Raw genomic sequence first — 21551 nt, 5'->3', positions numbered from 1 at the left:
ATCACCCGTGAAGAGCCAAGTATCACGTATCTTGTGGGCAGGTATTATATTCCGAGTACTATTTACCGTCGCATTCATTCATATATCATATGTACATCATTTCTTTCATCTCAAATTCATGTCCATCCATACCATATCCCCGGGTTGTCCAAAAGCGCAAAAAACACATGAACAAGACATTATCACGGCGAGATATCAGACATCGTTCGTCGTCATACATAGCAGAAAAAGCAAATCGTTGTCGAAGCAATCAAAGAAAGCACAGAGAACAATCATCGTAATACATCAGGTCATCGGCGCCGTTTTATGCACAATCGAGGAATCGAAAACATTCAAAAATAGTATTGAAAACAAAGTTCGCGGAGTTGTTTAAAATTCGTTGAATCATGATCGTCGTGATCGTGTACCTGATCTCCTCGACCGTCTTGTGTATCTGGTTCGTCTGCCAGAACTTTCGCTGCCTGTGGAGGTTGTTAGCACCGAAGGAGTCATCCAGCAGAACTATCGCAAAACTTACTACTTGGGTTCGTGTAATAGTCAGAGTAATAATAATACGAGCTTGGGTAACTGGATTCGCTCTTTTCGTCGTGGTCTCGGCGCCGTTTCAGGCCCAGGCACAGCGCAAGCGCGCCGAGGATAATGCCAATCGTAGCCAGACTATTCCATTTCGACTTCTTCTCGCCGGCGACTTCGGACGCCGGGGGACGAGCGCCAAACCAGGTGCGGCCTTCAGGTCTGCTGTGCGAGTGGTGGGAGTACCGGTCCTCGACGTAGGTCGTTTCCTTTCTCTTTCTCTTTCCGATCCCCAGACACGCGAAGAGCGCATCCAGCACGCCCTTACAACAGAGACAGGCGCACAGAAGAAGCAAAAGGAACGCACCGGCGATTGTTCCGATGACGATTCCGGCAATCGCTCCGCCACTCAGACCACCGCCTTCAGCATGGACGCCGATCAGCGTCGCCCCGTCCGTGCCAACAGGCGCCTCGAAGCCCTGGGTCGTCGTGACGGCAGCAGTCGCGGTGACAGTGGATGCGCTCGTGCCGCGGACTGGCGGCGTGGCCGTCGCCCAGATGGACGAGCTCCCCAGAACACATTTGTTCTCGCTGGAACAGACATAGGCCGGTCCGCAGCATTCGTCGCCGCATTTCGTCTCGCCGATCTCGCTCTTGCAACTTCCCGATCCGCTCCCCGAGCCTGTCGGCTCAGAGATGTAGCTGCTCCAGACAGAGGTGACTGTTGAGGTGTCGGTCTCGGTGACAATATACGTGGTGGTGTAGTACTCCCACTGGCCGCCGCTACCACTACCGCTACCGCTACCGTCGACACAGACTGCTTGGCCGTTGCTGTTGGTGGAACATGTTTGGCTCGAGGTACAGCAAAGCTGGCTGTAGAAGCCGCAGGGGTTGTCGCAGCGCTTTTGTAGCTCTGCTTCGTTGAGCTCCACCGGAGAGGCAGCAGACAGTTGCAGGGAGGACCAGACAGCGAGTAGTGATGCTGCAGAACGGAGGATGCGGGGAGTATGCATGGCGGATGGTAATATATTGGATGGAATGCGCGATAATCAGCGAGAGAATGGCGAAGAATGCGATCCAACCTCCGGTCGGACCCCGCGACGAATTGTATTGATGACCGGCGATGAGGGTGACCGTCGATGTATGTATGAACCCGCTGCGGACAGCGAGCGAGTGAAATGCCGCTTCACCACGCCGAACGACAGACTTCGGTCGATGGAATGGAAGCCGATAGAAAGAATGTGAGGATAAAGCACTCGTCGCAAGCCGTCAAACGAAAGTCACAGAGAAGACCAGAGAGAAAAGAATGGAGGGGTGCGTTGAGTGAGTTGAGAGCGGACGGGCCCTAATGCGATGGATTCCCAGCCTCCTCCGAGTCAGACCAACCACCGCATTTCCTGCAACCAATCGCTGCAACCACGGGAAAATCACTGTATGCGATGTGCGCTGAGACGGTCATGTCAGACTGAGGTAAATTAAAAACACGGCAGAGAAGAGAATTCCGCGGCTGGTATGCTCTGTGGTATGACATGCCAGCAGCCCCTCCTCCTCGTCATCGTCCTGGAGAGCTTGAAACTGATGCGGCAATCAGTGTCTCGTCCGCGTGTCGGTGTATAGTTCCACTCAAACCCTTTTTTTTTTTTTTTTCCCTATGGGCCCTGAATGATATCAGGTACGGCAGAGTGCCGCGTCCTATACTTTGCTGCCAACTCATGCAACTGGAGCCACCGGATGGTCATCCCGGTTTAGCAGTGGCGCTGCTGTAGGAACAACGCATTAACGGCCCAATGTGTGGTCTTAAGTCCGGCGGTGTGTCTTCTACGTCGTCAGTCGACTTCCTGCGCTATTGTCGGCCAGTATATACTCCATGTCATTTAGTCGTTTAGTGATAAATCAAGGGCCTACTATATACAACAAACGCTAAACAATAGATACACGCTGTCTGGGAAGATTTGTCGAACATCACAATCATCATCATTCCTCAGCCGTCATCCGTCCAGGGACCAAGGCGTAAACATACAATCCTTCTCAAATCCATCATAAATAGACATTTCAAATAAACATTCCTGCCACTCCAACCGCCATACCGAACACCAAATCCTGTAGACTCGTAGGACGACCGGGCCCGGCTTGGTTCGCATCACCTTGGCCGGTAGCGTACGTCCCGCAGTACCCCAGGTTGAGGCCATGGCAGGCCTGCAGACTCAGACTCGAACAGGTGGACACGGCCGCCGGCGTCGCAGCCCTCGTCACTCCGCCGCCGCCGCCGGCGACCGTGACGCCATATCCTGCCCCCAGATGGGTGAGACACTGCGTGTACTCGCTCTCGCACAGAGAATAATACGACGAACAGACGCCGGCGTTCGGGAAGGTGGTCGGGACCAGGACAAACGGGTACGCGCCCGGCAGCGTCGACCCAGTGATCGTGGCCTGGTTGGGCCCGGTGGTCGAGGCGGTGGCCGAACCAGTCTGGGGGAACTGGAAGCTGGTCGAGTCGCCTGAGAGACTACCGGTGCAGCTGGCACCGGTCGGACAGCAGGCGATGTTGTCGGCGGCGTCTCGGGAGCATTTCGTATCGCTTGCGCAGCACACCTCGGAATGCCCCAGGTTCGAACATGGATTGTACCCGGCCAGACAATTGTTGTCGGCCCGTTTCAGGATCCGCAGGACATCGTATGCTCGCTTGCTGGTCTCGGCTATCTGGGGAGCGGAAAATGGGAGCGTCTCTATCGATAACACCGTCGAGGCGAGGAATGTGGCCGAGATCCACCCTGCAACTTTCATTCTTGCGGTCCGCGGGAATGGTTCCGCCCGCCAGCTGGGGTAGGTATGTCGATTTCGCTGCGAATTGCGGGTGTGATTTAGGTAGGACGACGATATGAGGATCGAAGATGGCGAGGTTGGGTCCTGGGATGAATGCGAGGAGACTGTAGACGGGCGGTCAACAAACTACTCGATGCGGTAATGAGGCGAATGGGGAGGGGAGGGGGTTCATGGTGAGGACTCACTGGAAGCACAATGCGTGAAGATGTAAAATTCAAACAATAACGAGTGAATCAAGATTGACCTGACCTGCCCACATGCGAGAGACACCGATCGGAGAGATGTGGATCACGATGATGCTGATTGATGTGCCAGCGCAATCTCCACCGGGATCCCTGCCACAGCAACGGAGTCCAACCGCCCGGTCTATTTTAGATTCGCCCGTCTCGGCTGGACTTTGTGCCCTTTGTGCTCGTTGCAAATGGAAGACAATCATGCACTGTGTGCATTGTATGTCTTAAATTGGGTCCAGTTGGTACTAACTCGAAATATACCGAAGTGTGATTATCCGATTCATTGATAGTACCTTGTATACCTGAGGTTAAATTGAGCCCGATGGTCCAAACAATTCTCAACCCAACCTGGGTTGCGCAAAGGCTCGACCGAGCGACCGAGCGACCGAGATGATAAAGTACCTGATGATCCATGGATGAGAGTGAGATGCAGCGGGGGAACATGTGACTCCATGCATTGCAACATTCAGTCCCATTACAACCACTCACTGTCACCCCTCCAGAGAACAGAACCTTCAACCACCTGCAGCATCCTGAGCCCAGCCATAATGTCGCCAGCAGATTCAGGCCCGATGAAGATCCCCATGGTGGATTTCTCCGCCTGGGCCAACGCCCAAGATAAGGCCTCCAGGCGACGTATCGCGCAGGAGCTGATTGAAGCCTGTCAGACCGTCGGTTTTGTCTACATTGTGAACCACTCTCTGTCTGGGCATGCTATCGACGAGGCATTCAGATGGTCTAAACAATTCTTTGACCTGACGAAGGATGTAAAGATGAAAGCGCCGCACCCCGAGGGATGGGCCATCCACCGCGGATACTCGTGGCCGGGTCTGGAAAAGGTCTCGCAGACGATTAGCACAGGCGACGACGAAGAAACGCGGAAGAAGCTCAGGGAGATACCGGACGCCAAGGTATGTAGCCTCCATGCCTGGGAACTATTTAATCTGACAAGCACGATAGGAAGTCTTTGACATCGGCAGCGAAGACAACACAGACCAACCCAATCGGTGGATACCCGATGATGACTTACCGGGATTCCGTGAATTCATGACCAATTTCTACTGGGAGTATTGGAAAGTCGGACGAGAGCTGCTTCGTGCCGTCGCGGTGGGCTTAGATCTCCAGGACGAGGACTACCTGGCGAAGAAACATTCAGGCCATGACAACCAACTACGTCTACTCCATTACCTGCCAGTGCCCGCGGCCGATCTCGAAAACAATCGGGTAGGCTGGTGCTCGGCACACACAGATTGGAGCTCGATGACGATGCTGCTCCAGGACGAGTGTGGAGGACTGGAGGTCGAGGATGTCACTAAGCCAGGCACGTTTGTTGCGGCGGAGCCGGTGAAACATGCAATCGTCCTCAACGTGGGAGACTTATTGCAAAGGTGGAGCAACGGTACGTTCTGGCTTAGCTCTTTGCGACAGCGACGAGGTAGACGGCATACTGACAGCGACAGACCGGCTCCGATCTACAAACCACCGCGTGAGCATGCCGCCTCTTGCGGATCGGATTGAAGGCGCAGACCGTATGACACGCGACCGCTACTCAATCCCATACTTCATGACCACAGACCCCAGCGCCGTCATTGAATGTATCCCGTCTTGTACCAACGAGGAACAGCCAGCTAAGTATAAGCCGATTACGCAGGTGGACTATACCAGGATGAGAGCCTCCATGATGTATTAGGATGGTCATAATGCTTGTCGAGAAGCCAGGCTGCTTCGAGGGTGAAACCGAGAATGCTATACTCCCTCCTGTCCATACGAGAATGGAATCAGAGCGAAAAAGATGTCTGATCAAATCACTCTGAGTTGTCGTAGCAAGCCCTAAGCCCTATCTCCTGTTACCGTATACGGAAATCCCCCGGGGCGGGCATCGAATGCTTGGCGCGATGCGTTCATCCCATACCACGTCGTGCTCTAGAGCTAGACGCCTCATCGCACCCGCACACCAGTCACACGCGTCGTACATATAAGTTCTACACCACCGATATCCCCGAGCGGATCGTACATACGACCAGCGAAACGATTTCTGCCTAAGACTCGAACCGCCACGTCCGTTACCCCGCCACGGAGCTCTCAAAATGTCCATCCCGAATGAAGCTCTGCAGAAGGTGAATAGCACTCGATGCCTCGCACCGGTCCATGTAAATAGAAGCTAACCCTCGACAATTACCAGATTCTGCAAGAAATCGAAGCCCGCATCATCACCTCGCAGCAGCAGATCGGCGTGACCAAGGCGCAGATGACTGCCAAACAAAGAGAGATCCGCAAGCTGGAGTTGACGTCGGAGGAGATCAGGACCCTTCCGAAGGATACTCCCGTCTACGAGGGTGTTGGGAAGATGTAAGGAGTAGATTGGTCGCGTCCCGGAGTGAGAAGATGGCTAATCGGGACAGGTTCGTGAGTGTGCCGATGGACGCCGTCGGCAAGCGGATATCGACCGACAGTACGGAGCTGAAGACCGATATTTCGAATCTCGAGAAGAAGCTGCATAGTCTGGAGATGACGCATAAGAACGGCGTGGAGAACTTGCAGAAGATCATGAAATCGGGGGATAGATCGTGATACCAGACGGGGCGCATTATAAAATCATGGGTTATGTCGAGGGACTGGGGGACGACAGGTCACACAACATGCACCATACAGCATGCGCAATGCGTGCTTCGGTCTGGGACGAGGACATGCCGCTGTACAGAGATGTTGGCTGGCAATGGGACTGTTCTAGATAGCGGCCGGATTGTGTTTTGAGCCTGCCATGATTCTGGCTGGACCAGGGTTCCACCGGCTGCTGCGGCCATGATGTATTTTATTCATTTACCATATACCATTGAATTCCTGGGCGCGTGGACGACTAGCTTTCGCTTTGAATAACACATGTACTACACCAGCCAACTTAGGAGATATCAATGGCAACCTTGGAGAAATGGCGCTGCTGCGTCACGTATTCCAGCGCCTCCTTGGCCTCTGCCAGTGTGAACATCCGTTCATCGAGCACCGGTTTGATCCCCTTCTCCTCGATGAAGCGGTTCATCGCATCGAACTGGGCGCGGGATCCCAACAGAAGACCCCGAGTGATGCACAGATACGTAAGACCATCAAGGATGGTAGGAACATCTGCGCCGGCGTCACCCAAAAGACCAGTCAACGCGATCATGCCCTCCGGCCGGACGGACTCCAGCGACTGACGCAGCGTAGACAACCCACCCACATCCACCACGATGTGCACGCCGTGACCATCCGGCGTCAGACTCTTGACTATCTCTCCCCACTTCGGCGTGGTCTTATAATTGACGACATGCTGAGCGCCCAGCGCCTTCAGCTTGGCAGTCTTCTGGTCCGAGCTGGTGGTAGCGATGACCATCGCACCCGATGCAATGGCAAACTGCACTGCGTTAGTACGCCGTGTCCTTCTCGACTCCTTCGATACAGAGGGAAGCGATACTTGCAACGCAGCAATAGAAACACCCCCAGTGCCCTGCACCAAGACCACCTCCCCCTTCTTCGGTTCCTTACCCGGCAGGCCGAAGAGCGCATTCCACGCCGTCAACCCAGAGCACGTCAGCGTCGCTGCCTCAGCAAAGGTGAGAGTGGGCGGCATCTTCACCAACGAGGTGTCATGGAATACGCCGTACGGACGGAGAGTCCCGTCCAGCTTCTGGCCGAGGCCGGCCTGGATGTCCGCGAAGGTGGCCGGCGCATCGTCCGGCATGTCGCGCGTCATGTGCGTACAGACACGGTCGCCCGACTGGAATTGTCTCACGTTGGACCCGACCGCCTCGACGACGCCGGCACCGTCCGAGCCGGGAACTAGCTTATCCTTGATATCCAGGCCGAGTTTCCCCTGTGGTGGTGAGAACAGGGTGTTGTGGTGGGGACGGGTGCGGTACCTGTGCGATGACGACTTCGCGGTAGTTGAGGGAGGCCGCATGGATCTTCACCAGAACATCGTGATCGCCTAGCTGGGGCAGTTCCAGGCTGTCTACGAACTGGAGACTAGAGGGCCCTTCTTGACCGGTCAGGATCCAAGCCGGGGTGTGTGGTCTAGTCATGGTTGATGCGAGTGTGATTGTATACTATGACGATGATATCGAAGCAGAAAAGACACTTGCACAAAGACCTCCAGTCAGTACCTAAAGTCAACAGAGAATTTCCAGCATGGATAATGTTAATAATGTTCCCGGGGGGTCCCGCAGCCACTGCTGACTTATTACCTACTTGTACTATCCACAGAGTATTCCAAGGTTCTGCGACGGTGAGTCCCCACCCAGATCCACCTACCACACTGTGGCAGATAAACGGGAATCGCGTTGGGCTGATGGTCTGATCAGAGGCCTGAACATATCAGATGGGCTGTCGATAGGGTGTGTGGTGAGGAAGGGCGGGTTGCTGTATACGCATCTCGGATGATGGGATCGGGTATCTTTCTCCAAGGGTACTGATAAAACGCCGGACGCCACCATTTCAGTGACTCGTCGACGGTGACTGCGGAATCGATCAACGTCGACTTGGGCCATCTATGGGGTGCTGGTGTAGAAAGACGATGCGGATACTCTGTCAGTCTGTCATGAGGTGTTGCTTCTCTCTAGATATATACTCGCTAGGACTTAGATGTCCATCGGGATAGTCGAGAGTGGTATATACAACCTAGCAAAGCATACAACGAAAGCTTTTTGTGCCCGACTTCTACACTGTCAGTAAAGGGGAGTAAGGATAACGCCCTAAGTGTGCATCCACAGACGTCATGGAGAAATATATAGACTAGTATAGCCGTTGATAGTTCCATTCAAAAGTGGATCAACGATAGTGCAATGATTTACATAGTCCCATCCATGCAAGGGTCAATAGAATTATGTCAATGATTATCCACCCGTTAGTCCTGCATACATGGGGCATGACATGAGATACCTACTAGGTACTACTATACACAGCCTTAGCATGGTACGATTTAGGTACCTACCAGGTATCTGAGCACCTAATGATCTTGATGCGCCCTACAGACGCTGGTACCTTACCAGGCGCCTAATCCCAACTCCACCATCCTGAAACAATACAAAAGAAACTAGGGACCATTGTCCAACTCTTTCAACCATCTACTTGTATTGTAGTTAACCGCTGCCCAACCACCGCCGATCACCACGCCAGACGCCAGCCCTAACAAGAAACATCGCCACTACTGTAGGAACTGCGATGGTGCATCACTATTCTTAGATGAAATGATGACGGCGGTTAATCGTAGGAATACCCTGACTCACTCCGAATGACCAGTCACCGTGGGTGTCACGTTGCCCCCGAGTGTCCCGATGATGCGATCAGCTTGTTTGGGTCGGCGGGATGATCCGTCTGTCTTCCTTGGTTGAGATGAGATGTGTAGATAGTATGGTCACTAGTGCTACGACTCGACTACAGGAGTAACCCGGTATCTACCTAAGGTATTTGCCTCGAGCGAGACGCCCAGTCTAGCCCTAAACCACGATAGGTGCAGAGATAGATGATCCTGGTCAGGCTGACTGATCCCCCACTTTCAGCTGAAGCGCCCGCCTTTACGAGCCTCTTTTCTTCCTTTCGCTTCTCTTTCTCCTCCTTTTCTTTCTCGTCTCTTCTCCTTTCTTCCCGTTCATCTCATCCTCGTCTTTTCAGCGTTGCTCTCGTTTGAGATATCTGTCCCTTCGACACCCAGCGTCATCCCAGCCCCCATTCGAGGATTCTTGCATCAACCTACGTCACTGGCGTCCCCCCGCTTTCATTTCTACCCTGATTCTCCCACCTGCCTCGCCCTCTACACGACCAAAATTTCCCACCCTAACAAAATACCACCACCATGAGACGTCACGTCGTGACCACCACGGATTCTGAATCCGAAACGGAATACTCCGAATCGGACCTCTCCATGTTGGAGTACCCTCGCCGCCGACACTCCGTGCGCCGACGCTCCGTGTCCCGCCATCGACACCGCGCCGCCCCAGAGCACAGCAGCACCGCCTATCTCAGCCCTATCGTGCAGGACATCCACCTGCACCGCTCCGCGTCGACGGGGGCTCGGCGGCGGCGGGACCGAGACCGCGAGCGCCCGTCGCAGCCGCCCGCCGTCATCGTCGACATCCGCAACGACTCGCGCAACAAGTCCTCGAACAAGAACCGTCGCCAGCAGGAGTACGTCGACCCCTTCGAGACCGACGACGAGACACTGCTGCGCAGCCACCGGCGCCCCCGCGCCAACACCGGCAGCATTTCGCGCGAGGCATCCCCGCGTGCCAGCGCCCCCGCCGTGGCGGCGCCCCCGCCCCCGCCCCCCCGCGACTACGACCTCGTCGTCGGCCAGCGTCTGCTGGAGCGGAGCGACGCCCGCCAGGACTTTGAGCTCCTCAAGCAGCAGCAGGAGATTGAGCGTCTTGAGCGCGAGCTGGCCCGCCACAAAGAACACCAGCAGCAGTTGCAGCACCGCGACCACTCGCAGACCCGTCCGATCGTCATCGACGACGGCTGGTATGAGGATGATCTCAGCGAGCGGCTGCATCGGCTCGATCGGCTGGAGCGCAAGCAGCGCGCGGAGGAGGAACAGCGGCGCGCGGAGCAGCGGCATAAGCTGCGGCTGTGGGAGGAGGAGCAGCGAAGACAGCAGGAGGAAGAGGAGGTGAAGGCGAAGCTGCATGAGCGGAAGTTGAAAGAGCTGCAGCAGAAGATCGAGGAGGAGGAAGAGCGCGAGCGCATCAAGAAGGAGATCCGCGATGAGGAGGCGAGGTTGGCCCTCGAAAAGGCCGAGAAGGAGAAGAAGTTGGCGCTGATGAAGCAGGCCGCCATCGAGGAGTGGAAGCTGGCCGAGGAAAAGCGCAAGATCGCTGAGCGAGAGGCCAAGGAGAAGGCGGACGAGGAATTCCGGAATCGTCTTCGTGCCGAGTTCGGATACACCGAGGAGGAGATCGAGAAACTCCTCAAGAAGAAGGAGGATAAAGAGAAAGACAAGGGCAAGGAGAAGAAGGACGACAAAGACGATGAGAAGGAGGAGGAAGATCACCGTCGGACGTGGATCAAGGTATGTGATGTCGCTTGTTGGCTGCATAGATCTGTCGCGATGTTGACATGAACATAGGTCCACCGGAAGTATCTCCTCCCCGATACTTTGATAGCTTACCGTTTGCCTTGGGACTGGGACGAGGTAAGTGGCAGTCACACTCCCAAAACAGATCACCATACTGACCGATGGCCTAGCATGACCGAAACTATATCATCATTAAACAATGGATCACCGAGGACATGCAGGAGGAACTCTTTTCCCACACGCGCCGGATACGTGAGGGCAAGCTCGTCACGCAGACCTCGAGTTCGCAGACCGAGCTGCGCGTGCGCGATGGCAAGAAGGATAAATTGTACCTTGTGCGGAAGAAGAGCCCGAGCCGCCGAGCCTTCCTCTTCACCTGAAGTGTTTTTTCGTCGCAAATATACGGTCTGATACCTGCTGCTTTGTTGGATGTCAACTCGCCTCTCTGATTTCGTTACTCTTTTCCGCACGCGATTTTTCTTTTTGATATATGATATGTTCATTTGATGCTTCTGATGCCATGAGCTGGGATTGTTGAGATGATAGTTATATGATACAATGACGAACATTATGCTTCATGTTTAACGTCCGTACCGAAACTCCGATGGCCTTAGCGTATATACCTTAGTCAATTCGTATTTATACATGTGCGTGGGCTTTCTCAGCCCACCGGATCTCCGCGCGGAGGATGAGTTCTTCGTACACTGTCCAGGCGAGGGCGGAGCTCAGTGCTTTCCGGGTGATGCGCAGGCCCAGCCCGCCGAACAGGCTCCGAACGCCATCCTCCTGGATCATTAGTTTGACTGCGCGCATCATATTCCCATATTTGCCGGGCATGAGCTGCAGTCGAGTCTTGACAGCGTCGAACGGGTTCGTGATGGTTGTGGCAAGACCAGCAGCCAGCCCGCCGGATATGAAGTTGATTGATGAAGACGATGTCGCCGCCAAAGGCTGGTCAGCCGTTCCTGAATGCTTCAGGCCGGCCAGATGACGTTTCAATTGCTCATAAAAGAGGACGTAGAGTCCCGCGTACGGTGCATCTCGAGCCGCCGTGGCCCCGAACCCGGAGAACAGACCGCGAAACCCCTCGGTGCGCACGATGTCCCGACCAGCGCCGTACAAACTGCGATATGCGTAATAGTCTGACTCGTAGCGCACCTTGATCACGGTAACCGGCATCATCACGAATCCGGCCGCAACCCGAGCGACAGCACCGGTACCTAGGTTGGCCCAGTTGGAAAGCTTCGGGAGAGCTGACGATGACTTTGTGCCTTTATTTGCGCTCCCATTGGAGCCTGTTAGGACCGCCGATTGTGCCAAAGGCTGTCGCAACGCATTCAGCGTGGTGAAGTATAGCGCGGAGCCGAAGCCCGTGCGAAGCGCGGACGGGAGAGTACCCCGCCATAGACTGCGGATGGGATGGGGAGAAGAGAGGATGGTCTTGAGGGTTGGAAGGAGAGCAGCGGTCTGTTGGGACTGTTGGACTCGAGTTTTGAGGAGGTCTGCGGGTTGTAGGAGGATGGAGGAGGTAAGACCGGAGCAGAGCCCGGCGGCGAAATGGAAGGTGGTTTTGGACGCTGCAGATGAGTGTTATTGTTTGTTTCTTTTACTTATTTCCTGGATGAGGTAGAAGATATCCCAGAGGATATCAATAGCGATCTGGATTCAGAAAAAGAGTAAGACATACAGGTTGAGGTGGTTTTCACCTGCGGCGCCAGATACGCGGCATTGTTCGACATGGCTTTGGGGAATCGTACAGGTCACCCTGTCATTCGAATTCTGAATGAGTCGGTCGAATTGACTTTGCTGTCTGACCGGTTCAGTCCGACTGAGCGAGTCGAGCGACCGTTCACCGCCAAGTACGTATCTTGGAGGCTGAGTTGGGTGGAGAAGACCGTTGTGCGGTCCAAATCAGGTGGGGGAAGATATAGACGGCATTTCAAGAGTTGAAGCAGAGAATGGGAGACCTGGATCGCAAGAGTCTGGGGATCGCGCAGGTCAGGAACTAACAATCAACTCGAGGGTAGAGGATGAAGTGAGAGGTCGAGCGAGATGGAAAAGGTTTGGTGAAGTCATCCAGCAGGCAGGCCGACGTATGCAGGACGATTGGCTGCAGGGATCATGCCGACCGGGGCCGAAATTGTCATGACGTGACGGTATCTTACATTCTTACCGGCTGTCCAGTAGGGCATTCTGCATTCGGAACAATACTGAGGTAATAATAATACCGCCGGTACTGAAACCATCGGCAAGGCGCGGAGAGTTCGGAGGGGGGCCAATCGGCCGCCTGCATCCCCAGGAACGGCTAAACACCTCTACCGTAATTCATGATTGCCATCGCCTCTTCTGCTTACTACTTATGTACTTCCTTCCCTGTGACTTCCATCCGGTGGTTCGCCTCCCCTCTTCCCTTTTGACTTCGCCTCTTTGTGGAAAACCACTGACCTGGATCATGTCCCTCTGGGTTTAACCCTCCTTCCTCTACATTCTTCCCTTCCTATTCTTCCCTTCCTATTCTTCCCTCTGTTTCTGCCTCTTATAGATAAGAATATACCCCGCCTGCGGAGAAGCTCAGCCAGAATCATGTACCTTCCTTCGTTTCCATATCCCCAACCCAAGGACGGGTACTGGAGTCCGGTCACTTCAACCTTGAACTGGTGTGAAGAAGTACGTTTCCTCTCGGTCTTTCGTGTCAATTCAGACCCAATTCCTCCTTCTCCGTGCTAACCGTGCGCAACCGGCCCATTAGGACTACTATGCCACCAAATACTCCGCCGAGATCGTCAACACCCTGACCAACCTGCTATTCATGTGGCTTGGTGTCAAAGGGTTCCTCAGTTGTCGTCGTCATGGACATGATACTATCTTCAAAGTCGCTTATCTGGGGTATCTCGTCGTGGGAACGGGGAGTTTCCTGTTCCACTCCACGCTGAAATGTAAGGTCGAGCGTCATATACTTGCGTTGAACCGCACGTTGACTTCTCTCCTCCCAGACCCCATGCAGCTTGTCGACGAGCTCTCCATGATCTACACCACCTGCCTGATGGCCTACGCTTCCTTCTCCTACTCGAGGCCGACGTCCGTCCGCATTGTCCTGGCCATCTCCCTCGCCAGTCTGGCTGTCTTCATCACCCTCTACTACCACTACCTCCAAGACCCCGTTTTCCACCAGAACGCATACGCTCTCCTAACCACCGTTGTGGTTATCCGCAGCATGTACACCATGGAAGTGACCCTGCGCCCGCGTTGGCGCCACTCGACCGAGGAAGACCGTCTGGCTCGCCAGAAACAGGGTCTCCCCGTGCTGTCCAAGGAGCGCCAGCACTACGAGAACGTTCGCGATGTCAAAATTCTCAAGACCATGTGGTTTATGGTCGTTTACGGTCTGACCCTGTTTTTGGGTGGGTTCGGCATCTGGAACCTGGATAACCACTACTGCTCAAAGATTCGCGTTTGGCGCCACGCCGTCGGACTCCCGTGGGGTATTTTCCTCGAAGGTCATGGCTGGTGGTATGTTGACTTCCATTATTTCACCATCTCTCTTTTCTACTCTGCGAACCGCTCGGCTAATCTTTTGTCTGCAGGCATCTCATGACTGGCATCGGGGCTTACATGTACATTGTCTGGGGAACTTGGTTGCGCCACTGCCTGAACAAACGTCAGGAGGAGTTCCATCTCTGGTGGCCTCATTACTGGAATTTTCCCGAGATCCTGCGCACGAACATCGGATCGAAGCGCGCTGAGAACGGGACCGCAAAGAAGTCCAATTAAGCTGGTCGAAATTCTGTGTACGATTCCGAGATACCTATGTGTTGGTCTGGGTTGATGGGCGTCGGAGCCCGGTGCTTTTGATGCTGTCTGTGTTTCTGTCGACTCGGGGTTGATGGTTTTGTTAGGATAGACTTGGCCTGGGGCGTATTCTTATACCTATCCATAGAACTGCAATCGATTTTATAGACACGACCGGGCGTTGGTTGTAGATTTAACTATGTACAAGTGGGTGTAGGTCTAATGGCCTCTGTATCCAACCTTATCGAGAGAACATGAATTACAGCTTCGCTTTCGAATCTTCCTTTTTCTTGGGCCGCACAGGCGCCGGGACATGTTCTTTCCACCGGGCATCAATGGTCATCTTCTCGACCTTCGACTTGCGGTCCCACTGCTCCCGGAACATGCGTTCCTCTTCTCTCCACCGCGCCAACTCCTGCCCAATCCACTTGCCAGCAGCCTCGGCACAATCGACGGGGGCTTCCTGGGCCAGAAGGTGCCCGTATTCTTTCAGATACTCGTTGCGGACGCGCCCCGCCAGGGCGCCACCACTGCCGCCCAGACCGACACCGGTGTTCTCCATCTTGTCGGCCATCATCTCGGGCAGACACATGTCGGACTTGCCGGCGAAGATGTACAGCACGCTAGGGCGCAGATGCTGGATCTGTGAGAATACCCGCGACGGCTCCGGACGGTAAAACGGCCACGATCCCAGATGATTGGGGTTGAGGTCAGGATGTGTCACACGGTTGATGGGCACGTCTTTGCCAGGAGGTCCGTCGTAATTGGGACGGGAGAAGGTGAAGACCTCCTGGTGGAGGGGGGTGGTCAGTGTGACTGGTTTCTCGCCACTCTTGGGCTCCTCTGGCAGTGGGTGGATCGCAGTGGGGAGTTCGCGCAGACCGTACTTCACCCAGCGGTCGAGCACGCGCGGATCCCAGGCCTGGTAGAATGGGTTGCGCTTGAAACCGTCCTCGGCGGCCTTGCGCGAAGGCCAGAGGTCTCGGCGGTAGGTGGAAAGCTGGGTGGTTTTAGCGATGACGAGTTTCTGCTTGGCGACCTCGAGCGGATCGAGCTGTGTCGTCTGTCGTTGGATCACTGGGTCCAAGAGGACGAGTGTGTGGATGAGACGGGGGTGGATCAAGCACAATTGGGCGCTGATGTGTAAGGACAGTTAGAGAGGGGCCAGACGGGTTTGCAGCGGGGACGAATAGGTACTTACAGATGCGCGCCACCCATACTGTGACCAATTCCGATGATGGGCCGGGGCATTTCCTTGCGCTTGACATTGACTAGATGGAGGAGGTCTCGGGGGTGATCGAACCAGCTGGCTGTTAGAAGTCAGTACGGGCATAGGGCTTCGTCCTCATGAATGGATACGTACGATCATTCCCCAGTAGATCCTCGTTGAGCACGCTACTCTGTCCCTGGTGCGCAACATCTGCCATCCAGATGCTCCGAATCCGGAACCCGTTGGCCTTGGAGCGGGCATACAGTTCTTCCCAGAGCGGCTCGTATAGTTCCTATTCCACAGGTAATTAGTCGCCATGTAGTCAATTGGGGCACAGCTGCAACCATCGTACTTTTGGGAAGCCGTTAGCGTGTGCCGCTAGAATAGTGACATCTCCGGGCTGTGGATTTGGGTTGTCGAGAGGAATATACTGCTTCACGGCAAGATGCAGCTCATCCTCCTGCGTGTTGGCGGTAGCGCCAGGGTACTCGCGGATATGTTGACATTCGACCGTATGTTCGACCACACGAAACGGGCCGGACGTGAAAGACGACATGGTGTCTCGACTGTGTGAGGAGAGAAAGGGGGAGAGTGTGGGGAGCAGAGCATTAAACCTGGGGCTGCTCTTAATATGTACTGTAGTCCACTCTAACTATCCTTCCCCCACAGCGGCCGGGAAACATTCGCGGCGATGGTTGCCGTGACTCGGACTGAGCCGAGGCTTCTTCGCCTTGTTTTTTTCCCCGGACTTTATGCCGCTCGAACACTATTATTATGCCCCGACACTGTGCACCACACGTGACCTGGTGTCTTCCGCAGCGCGTCACAGCGCGTCGCATTTCGTGTAGTCTCGATAAGAACAAGACAGTCAGGCCACGACCACCACCATGGCTGTCCCCCACGACGAGCTGCGTCTATTCGACCAGTGCAAGGCCTGCATCATATGCTCTAAAGATCTGCCCGCGTCTACTGCTCATCAGTTGGCGGCCACCTTCGAGAGTCACGGTGGAGAGTCCGTCATCTATGAAGCCCCCGCGACCTTTCCTCAGTTAGAGGAGTTTACACACCTCATCTCCCTGACCATCGACTTTCCCGCGTTCGAAGCCGCCCATGATGCACTGATTCCGGTCGTCAAACCGCAATGGGTGCATTCCTCGCTGTCCAAACGGAAGCTGGCCAACCCACGCCAGTTCAGCCCCGATCCGCGTCTATTTCTGAGCGACGTCGTGGTCTGCTGCGGAGATATCCCAGAAGGTGATAAGGATGCGATTCTGGGCGGCGTCGTAGCAAAGGGTGGTCTCTACACGTCGAGACTGCACCAGACGGTGACGCACCTGGTGGATCTGACAACGAACTCCGACAAAGCCCGACTCGTCCTTTCGCGGAAGTTGAACATTAAAATTGTCCTTCCTCATTGGTAAGCTGGATTAATTCAAGGTATCGCCAGTTTCGACCACGATCGCGCTGGTTAACACGGTGTGCTAGGTTCGACGACTGCCTCAAACTTGGACGACGAATCGATGAACGCCCGTATACGCTTCCTGACCCCGAGATCCTCCGCGCCGCTCCTGATGCACCCATTCGCTCCTCAGACAATAAGGATATTGTTGGCGCCTCGACTCCCGAACCGAAAAGCCTGCCGACCCCCGTCACCTCGCCTCTTAAGCGCCCTAAACTCGACGTTTTCGCAGGCAAGCAGATCATGCTCTCGACAGACCTGGGGATTGGATCGCACCTACTCAACTCCATCACCGAGATCATTGAAGAAGGCGGAGGTTCGGTGGTTTCAGACGTTGCGAAAGCGGATATCCTGATCTGTCGCTACCGAGAAGGAGTCGCGTACCGCATCGCGTCCAGACTCAACAAGGACGTCGGAAACCTCTCCTGGCTGTACCATCTGATGACTTACAATACGTGGACCTCCCCCTACCGACGGATGCTTCATTACCCGGTCTCCCGCACAGGGATCCCTGGGTTCAAAGGCCTCAAAATCAGTCTCTCCAACTACGTGGGTGAAGCGCGAGTCTACTTGGAGAATCTGATTGCTGCCACGGGTGCAGAGTGTACCAAGACTCTCCGAGAAGAGAATACCCACTTGGTGACGGCCCATGGGCAACAGCGCGAAATGTACCGTCCGCCATAGGAATGGGGTTTGCAGGGTTTGTCAACCACCTGTGGCCTCGAGGAGAGCTATGCGAAGTGGAAGCTGCAGCCGGTCCTCCGACCCACGGTTATACGCACTGTTCCGCGGAGGACCAACCTCGAGCGAGGTTCGTCGGTCAAACGCGCTTGGACAAGTTCCGTTCTGGAGAGTATCTTCTATCGGTCTGAAGATGTCGACCGGGGACGTGCAGGCAAAAGAAGAAGAACCATACAAATAAGAAGGAGTCTGCCCCTAAGAAGGCGTCGTCGAACAAGGCACCCAGACTTGATAGTGAAGTTACAGCCCCGGCGAACGAAACACCTCGTGCTGTCAACAAATCACGAAAAGTCTCAGACAACAAGAATATACAGACTCCCGCTCGTGCCAGGCTCTTGTCCGAAGGCAAAGAGAATGAGACGCCATCGTCGACAAGCAGCCGCAAGTCGAAAGATGCTGCCGCCGCCCGTCTGCACGAGATCGCTCCGGATATTGCTCTATACGAGAAAGAGATGAAACGTGTAGGGGGTGTCATCTATGGCGGCCGAAGGAAGACCGACGAGGACCGCATTACTCTAGACAAGAACAGCAAGAAGCGGCGTTCAGCGTCGCCTGAGGAAGAGGACGATGAGGCGATCGAGGCAAAGAGACAGAAGAAGTCAAAGCCACCGGTTGTTATGCGTCTTCTCATTACAGGCTACCAGAAGTGGGTCGGGAACCTGAAAAGAGAAGATACAGACAAGGTATGTGCAGATGAACTCTATATATGTACATGCTGGTTGCTAACAATGACAGCGACAACTGCGCGAGCTTGGTATTCAGGTCGTGCAGGATGCGCGCAAGTGTACTCACCTTGCGGCTCCATCTATCCTCCGTACCCCCAAGTTCGTCAATGGGCTAGCCTATGGACCAATGATCATCCGCGCAGACTACGTCACTGCCTGCTTGAAGAAGAACGAGCTGTTAGATGCCGCCGATTTCATCCTCAAGGATGAAGCGGCCGAGAAGCGGTTCGGGTTCTCGTTGGAAAAAGCCAAGGCCAACGCCAAGAAGAACAAGAATCAACTTCTCCGAGGATATCATATCTACTGCGTCGAATCCATTCGCGGAGGGTTCGAAGCGTTTAAATCAATCGTCGATGCAAACGGTGGAGACTGTTCGCTGTTCCGGGGACGCGTGTCGTATCAGTCGCAGCGCGAGGAGAGTGACGATGACAGCTCGGTTGACGAGAACCCTGGCCGGAAAGAAATGTACCTCCTGAGCAGTGTGATGCCGGATCAGATAAAGACCTGGCCGAAATTCCGGCAGATGGCGCTAGGCATGGGCAAAACACCGCGAATTGTCCGCGTCGATTGGCTTCTTGATATTGCGATGTCACAGGAACTGCGCAACGCAGAAGGGTACGAGCTGAACGAAGATATGGCCGACCAGGTGGAGGAATGATTTGTATCGCGATTGGTGTCTGGAGCGTCCGCAGCGGTCGGTTTATTGAGTGATATCTCGGTGTTCTTTGTTTTTGTGAGGATTCTTATTGCTGTACATTGGCATATTGCGGTTTTGCTTGCAGCCTGATGTTGACCCAGCGACAATACCGGGCTGGCGGGATGAATGAGTGCGTTTGAGCGTCTATTAATCTAGAAGAACTTGACACCTTCTTGGCCTTCATTACCAAAGACCTGTGCCTTGCCTCTCTTGACTAAGACGTTAAGAGACCGAAGCATGGCGTCCGTGTCCATACCATGCCATTCTAGAGAGTCAGCATCCTGACCCGATAGCTGTTCCGTAGGCGAGTGTATACATACCTTGTGACATGGCCGTTTCTCCTTGTGTCAACTCATATACGGTAAGCACCACGTTCTTCTGCCCGGTATTCTCGACCTGATACAGTCAGCCCATATTCCATTTCCCAGATTCACAAAAGAGAGACATACCCAGTCCGCAACAAGACTCGCCCACTCCTCTGGTCTCCGCCACCAGATCCAGGCGATGGTCTTGTTCGCGCCGTCGATCCACTCTGCCCTCTTCCCGCCGCCGTCTTCGCCCTTGGCCATCCAGTCGATGACATTCCGCGCCTCGGCCAGTGACAGCCGTTTGCGCAGCGACGCATTGTAAAACAGCGGCGACTCGATCGCTTCCACCAGGGAGAGGCGGTAGAGCCGGTGATGGCGACACCAGGCCTGGATGAGGGAGGACCATTTCTGGAGCTGCGAGAGGCGCGTTGCGGCGTTGGGTTGCGGGGTGAAGAACGGCGGGAAGGAGTAGGTGGGCGGAAATTCGAAGGGTTGTGCGGACGAGAGAAGAGTGCTGCTCATGGTGAGGATGTCTATAGGTGTATCAAAAGATGGGGAGACTTGTGGTTGAAGTGTCGTTGGCGGAAGAGGGGAAGGACTGATAAGATGCGATGATGATGATGATGATGACTCCGCACGCTCCTCCGCCGAAAAATTTCCGCCCGCAACCCTCCCAACCCCAACTCCTCTCCTGTCTATACCCCAACTCAACCATACTCATTCCCTACAATTGCACATTATCCAGCATGGGCAACTCCCGAAACAAGCGCGGAAAGCGTGAGGCAAACCGCCAGCGAACGGTCGAAGCCCTTGCCCGCGCGCAATCCGGCGCCGATACAGGCGCCGCGCTCCAACTGCCGCAGAAGAAGTTCTATCGCCAGCGCGCACATGCGAACCCGTTTTCAGACCATCAATTGAAATAGTACGTGGCCCTCTTCCCGTTCGAGCGCCCGTTCCCCGAGGGCTGACATGCATCAGTCCGTTGAGCCCAGCGCACATGGACTGGGCCTCGCATTACCCTGCGTTTGAGAACCCGGACCCCGCGCAGACCAACCTCGGCGGGTTCAGGAAGCTGCTGAAGGACGTGGAGGTCGTCGACATTGGCTGTGGGTTTGGCGGGCTGTTGATTGGACTGGCGCCGCTGTTGCCTGAGACCCTCATCGTTGGTACGTATGGTGCAAAGACGACGAATAAAGACGACGGGATTGACGATACATACCAGGAATGGAAATCCGCATCCAGGTCCTCGACTACGTCAACACACGCATCCAAGCCCTCCGCACCCAACAACGACACTTCAAACTCAAATCCGCCGGCGGCGGCGGCAGCGACGCCGCGCCTGAATCCCCCGCCGCACCACCGACGCCCAGCGAAGCCGCCTCGCCAGACTCAACGACGCCCTCGGAACAACAGGCGCCGACGACGCTGGTCCCCGGCGGGTTCCAGAACATCTCGGCGATCCGCAGCAACACGATGAAGTTCTTCCCGAACTTCTTCGGCCGGGGCCAGCTGTCCAAGATCTTCATCTGCTTCCCGGATCCGCACTTCAAGGCACGCAAGCACAAAATGCGCATCATCTCCGAGACGCTCAACGCCGAATATGCCTATGCGCTGCGCCCCGGGGGCCTGCTGTACACCATCACCGATGTGGAAGAGTACCATCACTGGATTCTGAGGCATTTCCGGGAGCCGGAGGTCGACGGCGCTGTGCCGTGTGATGATGGGGCGGATGGGATCAAAGAGCTCTTCGAGCGGGTGTCGGACGAGGAGCTGCAGCAGGATCCTTGTGTGGAGGTCATGCGCGAGGCGACGGAAGAAGGGAAGAAGGTCTCGAGGAATAAGGGGAACAAGTATGTTGCTGTGTTCCGGCGGAAAGCGGACCCCGAATGGCCGGCTTGATGATGCCTGATCGAAAAGTTCTGCTTTATTGGTGGTGGGTTGGTAACGTTCCTAGCGGTCATATCCATTCGACAACTCATGCATGAATAGATTCAAAGGTCTTAGGTACCCG

General features: G+C 54.9%; 12 protein-coding genes across 12 annotated transcripts; 6 read left to right on the top strand and 6 right to left on the bottom strand.

The window, feature by feature from the left end:
* Window positions 1-384: 384 nt before the first annotated feature.
* Window positions 385-1526, bottom strand: ATEG_03124 (uncharacterized protein; the record flags this gene model as incomplete). The annotated part of the gene is made up of 2 exons (XM_001212302.1): window positions 385-461; window positions 518-1526. The coding sequence occupies 2 exons, from the start codon at window positions 1524-1526 to the stop codon at window positions 385-387; spliced, it is 1086 nt and encodes a 361-aa protein (XP_001212302.1).
* A 1039-nt stretch (window positions 1527-2565) lies between these two features.
* Window positions 2566-3297, bottom strand: ATEG_03123 (uncharacterized protein; the record flags this gene model as incomplete). Its single annotated transcript, XM_001212301.1, has 1 exon — window positions 2566-3297. One exon carries the CDS (start codon window positions 3295-3297, stop codon window positions 2566-2568), a length of 732 nt encoding a protein of 243 aa, XP_001212301.1.
* An 820-nt stretch (window positions 3298-4117) lies between these two features.
* ATEG_03122 (uncharacterized protein) lies at window positions 4118-5087 on the top strand (the record flags this gene model as incomplete). The annotated part of the gene is made up of 3 exons (XM_001212300.1): window positions 4118-4480; window positions 4530-4894; window positions 5030-5087. The coding sequence occupies 3 exons, from the start codon at window positions 4118-4120 to the stop codon at window positions 5085-5087; spliced, it is 786 nt and encodes a 261-aa protein (XP_001212300.1).
* A 569-nt stretch (window positions 5088-5656) lies between these two features.
* ATEG_03121 (putative prefoldin subunit 1) lies at window positions 5657-5922 on the top strand (the record flags this gene model as incomplete). Its single annotated transcript, XM_001212299.1, has 2 exons — window positions 5657-5686; window positions 5752-5922. 2 exons carry the CDS (start codon window positions 5657-5659, stop codon window positions 5920-5922), a joined length of 201 nt encoding a protein of 66 aa, XP_001212299.1.
* Window positions 5923-6468: 546 nt separating this feature from the next.
* On the bottom strand, window positions 6469-7503 carry ATEG_03120 (zinc-dependent alcohol dehydrogenase family protein; the record flags this gene model as incomplete). The annotated part of the gene is made up of 2 exons (XM_001212298.1): window positions 6469-6962; window positions 7089-7503. 2 exons carry the CDS (start codon window positions 7501-7503, stop codon window positions 6469-6471), a joined length of 909 nt encoding a protein of 302 aa, XP_001212298.1.
* Window positions 7504-9393: 1890 nt separating this feature from the next.
* Window positions 9394-10991, top strand: ATEG_03119 (uncharacterized protein; the record flags this gene model as incomplete). Its single annotated transcript, XM_001212297.1, has 3 exons — window positions 9394-10605; window positions 10663-10728; window positions 10782-10991. 3 exons carry the CDS (start codon window positions 9394-9396, stop codon window positions 10989-10991), a joined length of 1488 nt encoding a protein of 495 aa, XP_001212297.1.
* Window positions 10992-11250: 259 nt separating this feature from the next.
* ATEG_03118 (putative mitochondrial carrier protein) lies at window positions 11251-12350 on the bottom strand (the record flags this gene model as incomplete). Its single annotated transcript, XM_001212296.1, has 2 exons — window positions 11251-12188; window positions 12299-12350. 2 exons carry the CDS (start codon window positions 12348-12350, stop codon window positions 11251-11253), a joined length of 990 nt encoding a protein of 329 aa, XP_001212296.1.
* An 844-nt stretch (window positions 12351-13194) lies between these two features.
* ATEG_03117 (ceramidase) lies at window positions 13195-14382 on the top strand (the record flags this gene model as incomplete). Its single annotated transcript, XM_001212295.1, has 3 exons — window positions 13195-13278; window positions 13361-14121; window positions 14196-14382. The coding sequence occupies 3 exons, from the start codon at window positions 13195-13197 to the stop codon at window positions 14380-14382; spliced, it is 1032 nt and encodes a 343-aa protein (XP_001212295.1).
* A 277-nt stretch (window positions 14383-14659) lies between these two features.
* On the bottom strand, window positions 14660-16166 carry ATEG_03116 (putative toxin biosynthesis protein; the record flags this gene model as incomplete). The annotated part of the gene is made up of 4 exons (XM_001212294.1): window positions 14660-15536; window positions 15602-15710; window positions 15764-15902; window positions 15963-16166. 4 exons carry the CDS (start codon window positions 16164-16166, stop codon window positions 14660-14662), a joined length of 1329 nt encoding a protein of 442 aa, XP_001212294.1.
* A 331-nt stretch (window positions 16167-16497) lies between these two features.
* ATEG_03115 (uncharacterized protein) lies at window positions 16498-19193 on the top strand (the record flags this gene model as incomplete). The annotated part of the gene is made up of 4 exons (XM_001212293.1): window positions 16498-17027; window positions 17096-17737; window positions 17965-18493; window positions 18546-19193. The coding sequence occupies 4 exons, from the start codon at window positions 16498-16500 to the stop codon at window positions 19191-19193; spliced, it is 2349 nt and encodes a 782-aa protein (XP_001212293.1).
* A 312-nt stretch (window positions 19194-19505) lies between these two features.
* Window positions 19506-20062, bottom strand: ATEG_03114 (ESCRT-II subunit protein VPS25; the record flags this gene model as incomplete). Its single annotated transcript, XM_001212292.1, has 2 exons — window positions 19506-19628; window positions 19682-20062. The coding sequence occupies 2 exons, from the start codon at window positions 20060-20062 to the stop codon at window positions 19506-19508; spliced, it is 504 nt and encodes a 167-aa protein (XP_001212292.1).
* Window positions 20063-20286: 224 nt separating this feature from the next.
* On the top strand, window positions 20287-21439 carry trm8 (tRNA (guanine46-N7)-methyltransferase; the record flags this gene model as incomplete). Its single annotated transcript, XM_001212291.1, has 3 exons — window positions 20287-20462; window positions 20519-20706; window positions 20763-21439. 3 exons carry the CDS (start codon window positions 20287-20289, stop codon window positions 21437-21439), a joined length of 1041 nt encoding a protein of 346 aa, XP_001212291.1.
* Between the last annotated feature and the right edge of the window lie 112 nt (window positions 21440-21551).

This window comes from Aspergillus terreus, genomic scaffold (assembly GCF_000149615.1).
Source record: "Aspergillus terreus NIH2624 scaffold_4 genomic scaffold, whole genome shotgun sequence".
Classification (NCBI taxonomy): domain Eukaryota; kingdom Fungi; phylum Ascomycota; class Eurotiomycetes; order Eurotiales; family Aspergillaceae; genus Aspergillus; species Aspergillus terreus.
This window is presented reverse-complemented; position numbering and strand designations above follow the sequence as displayed.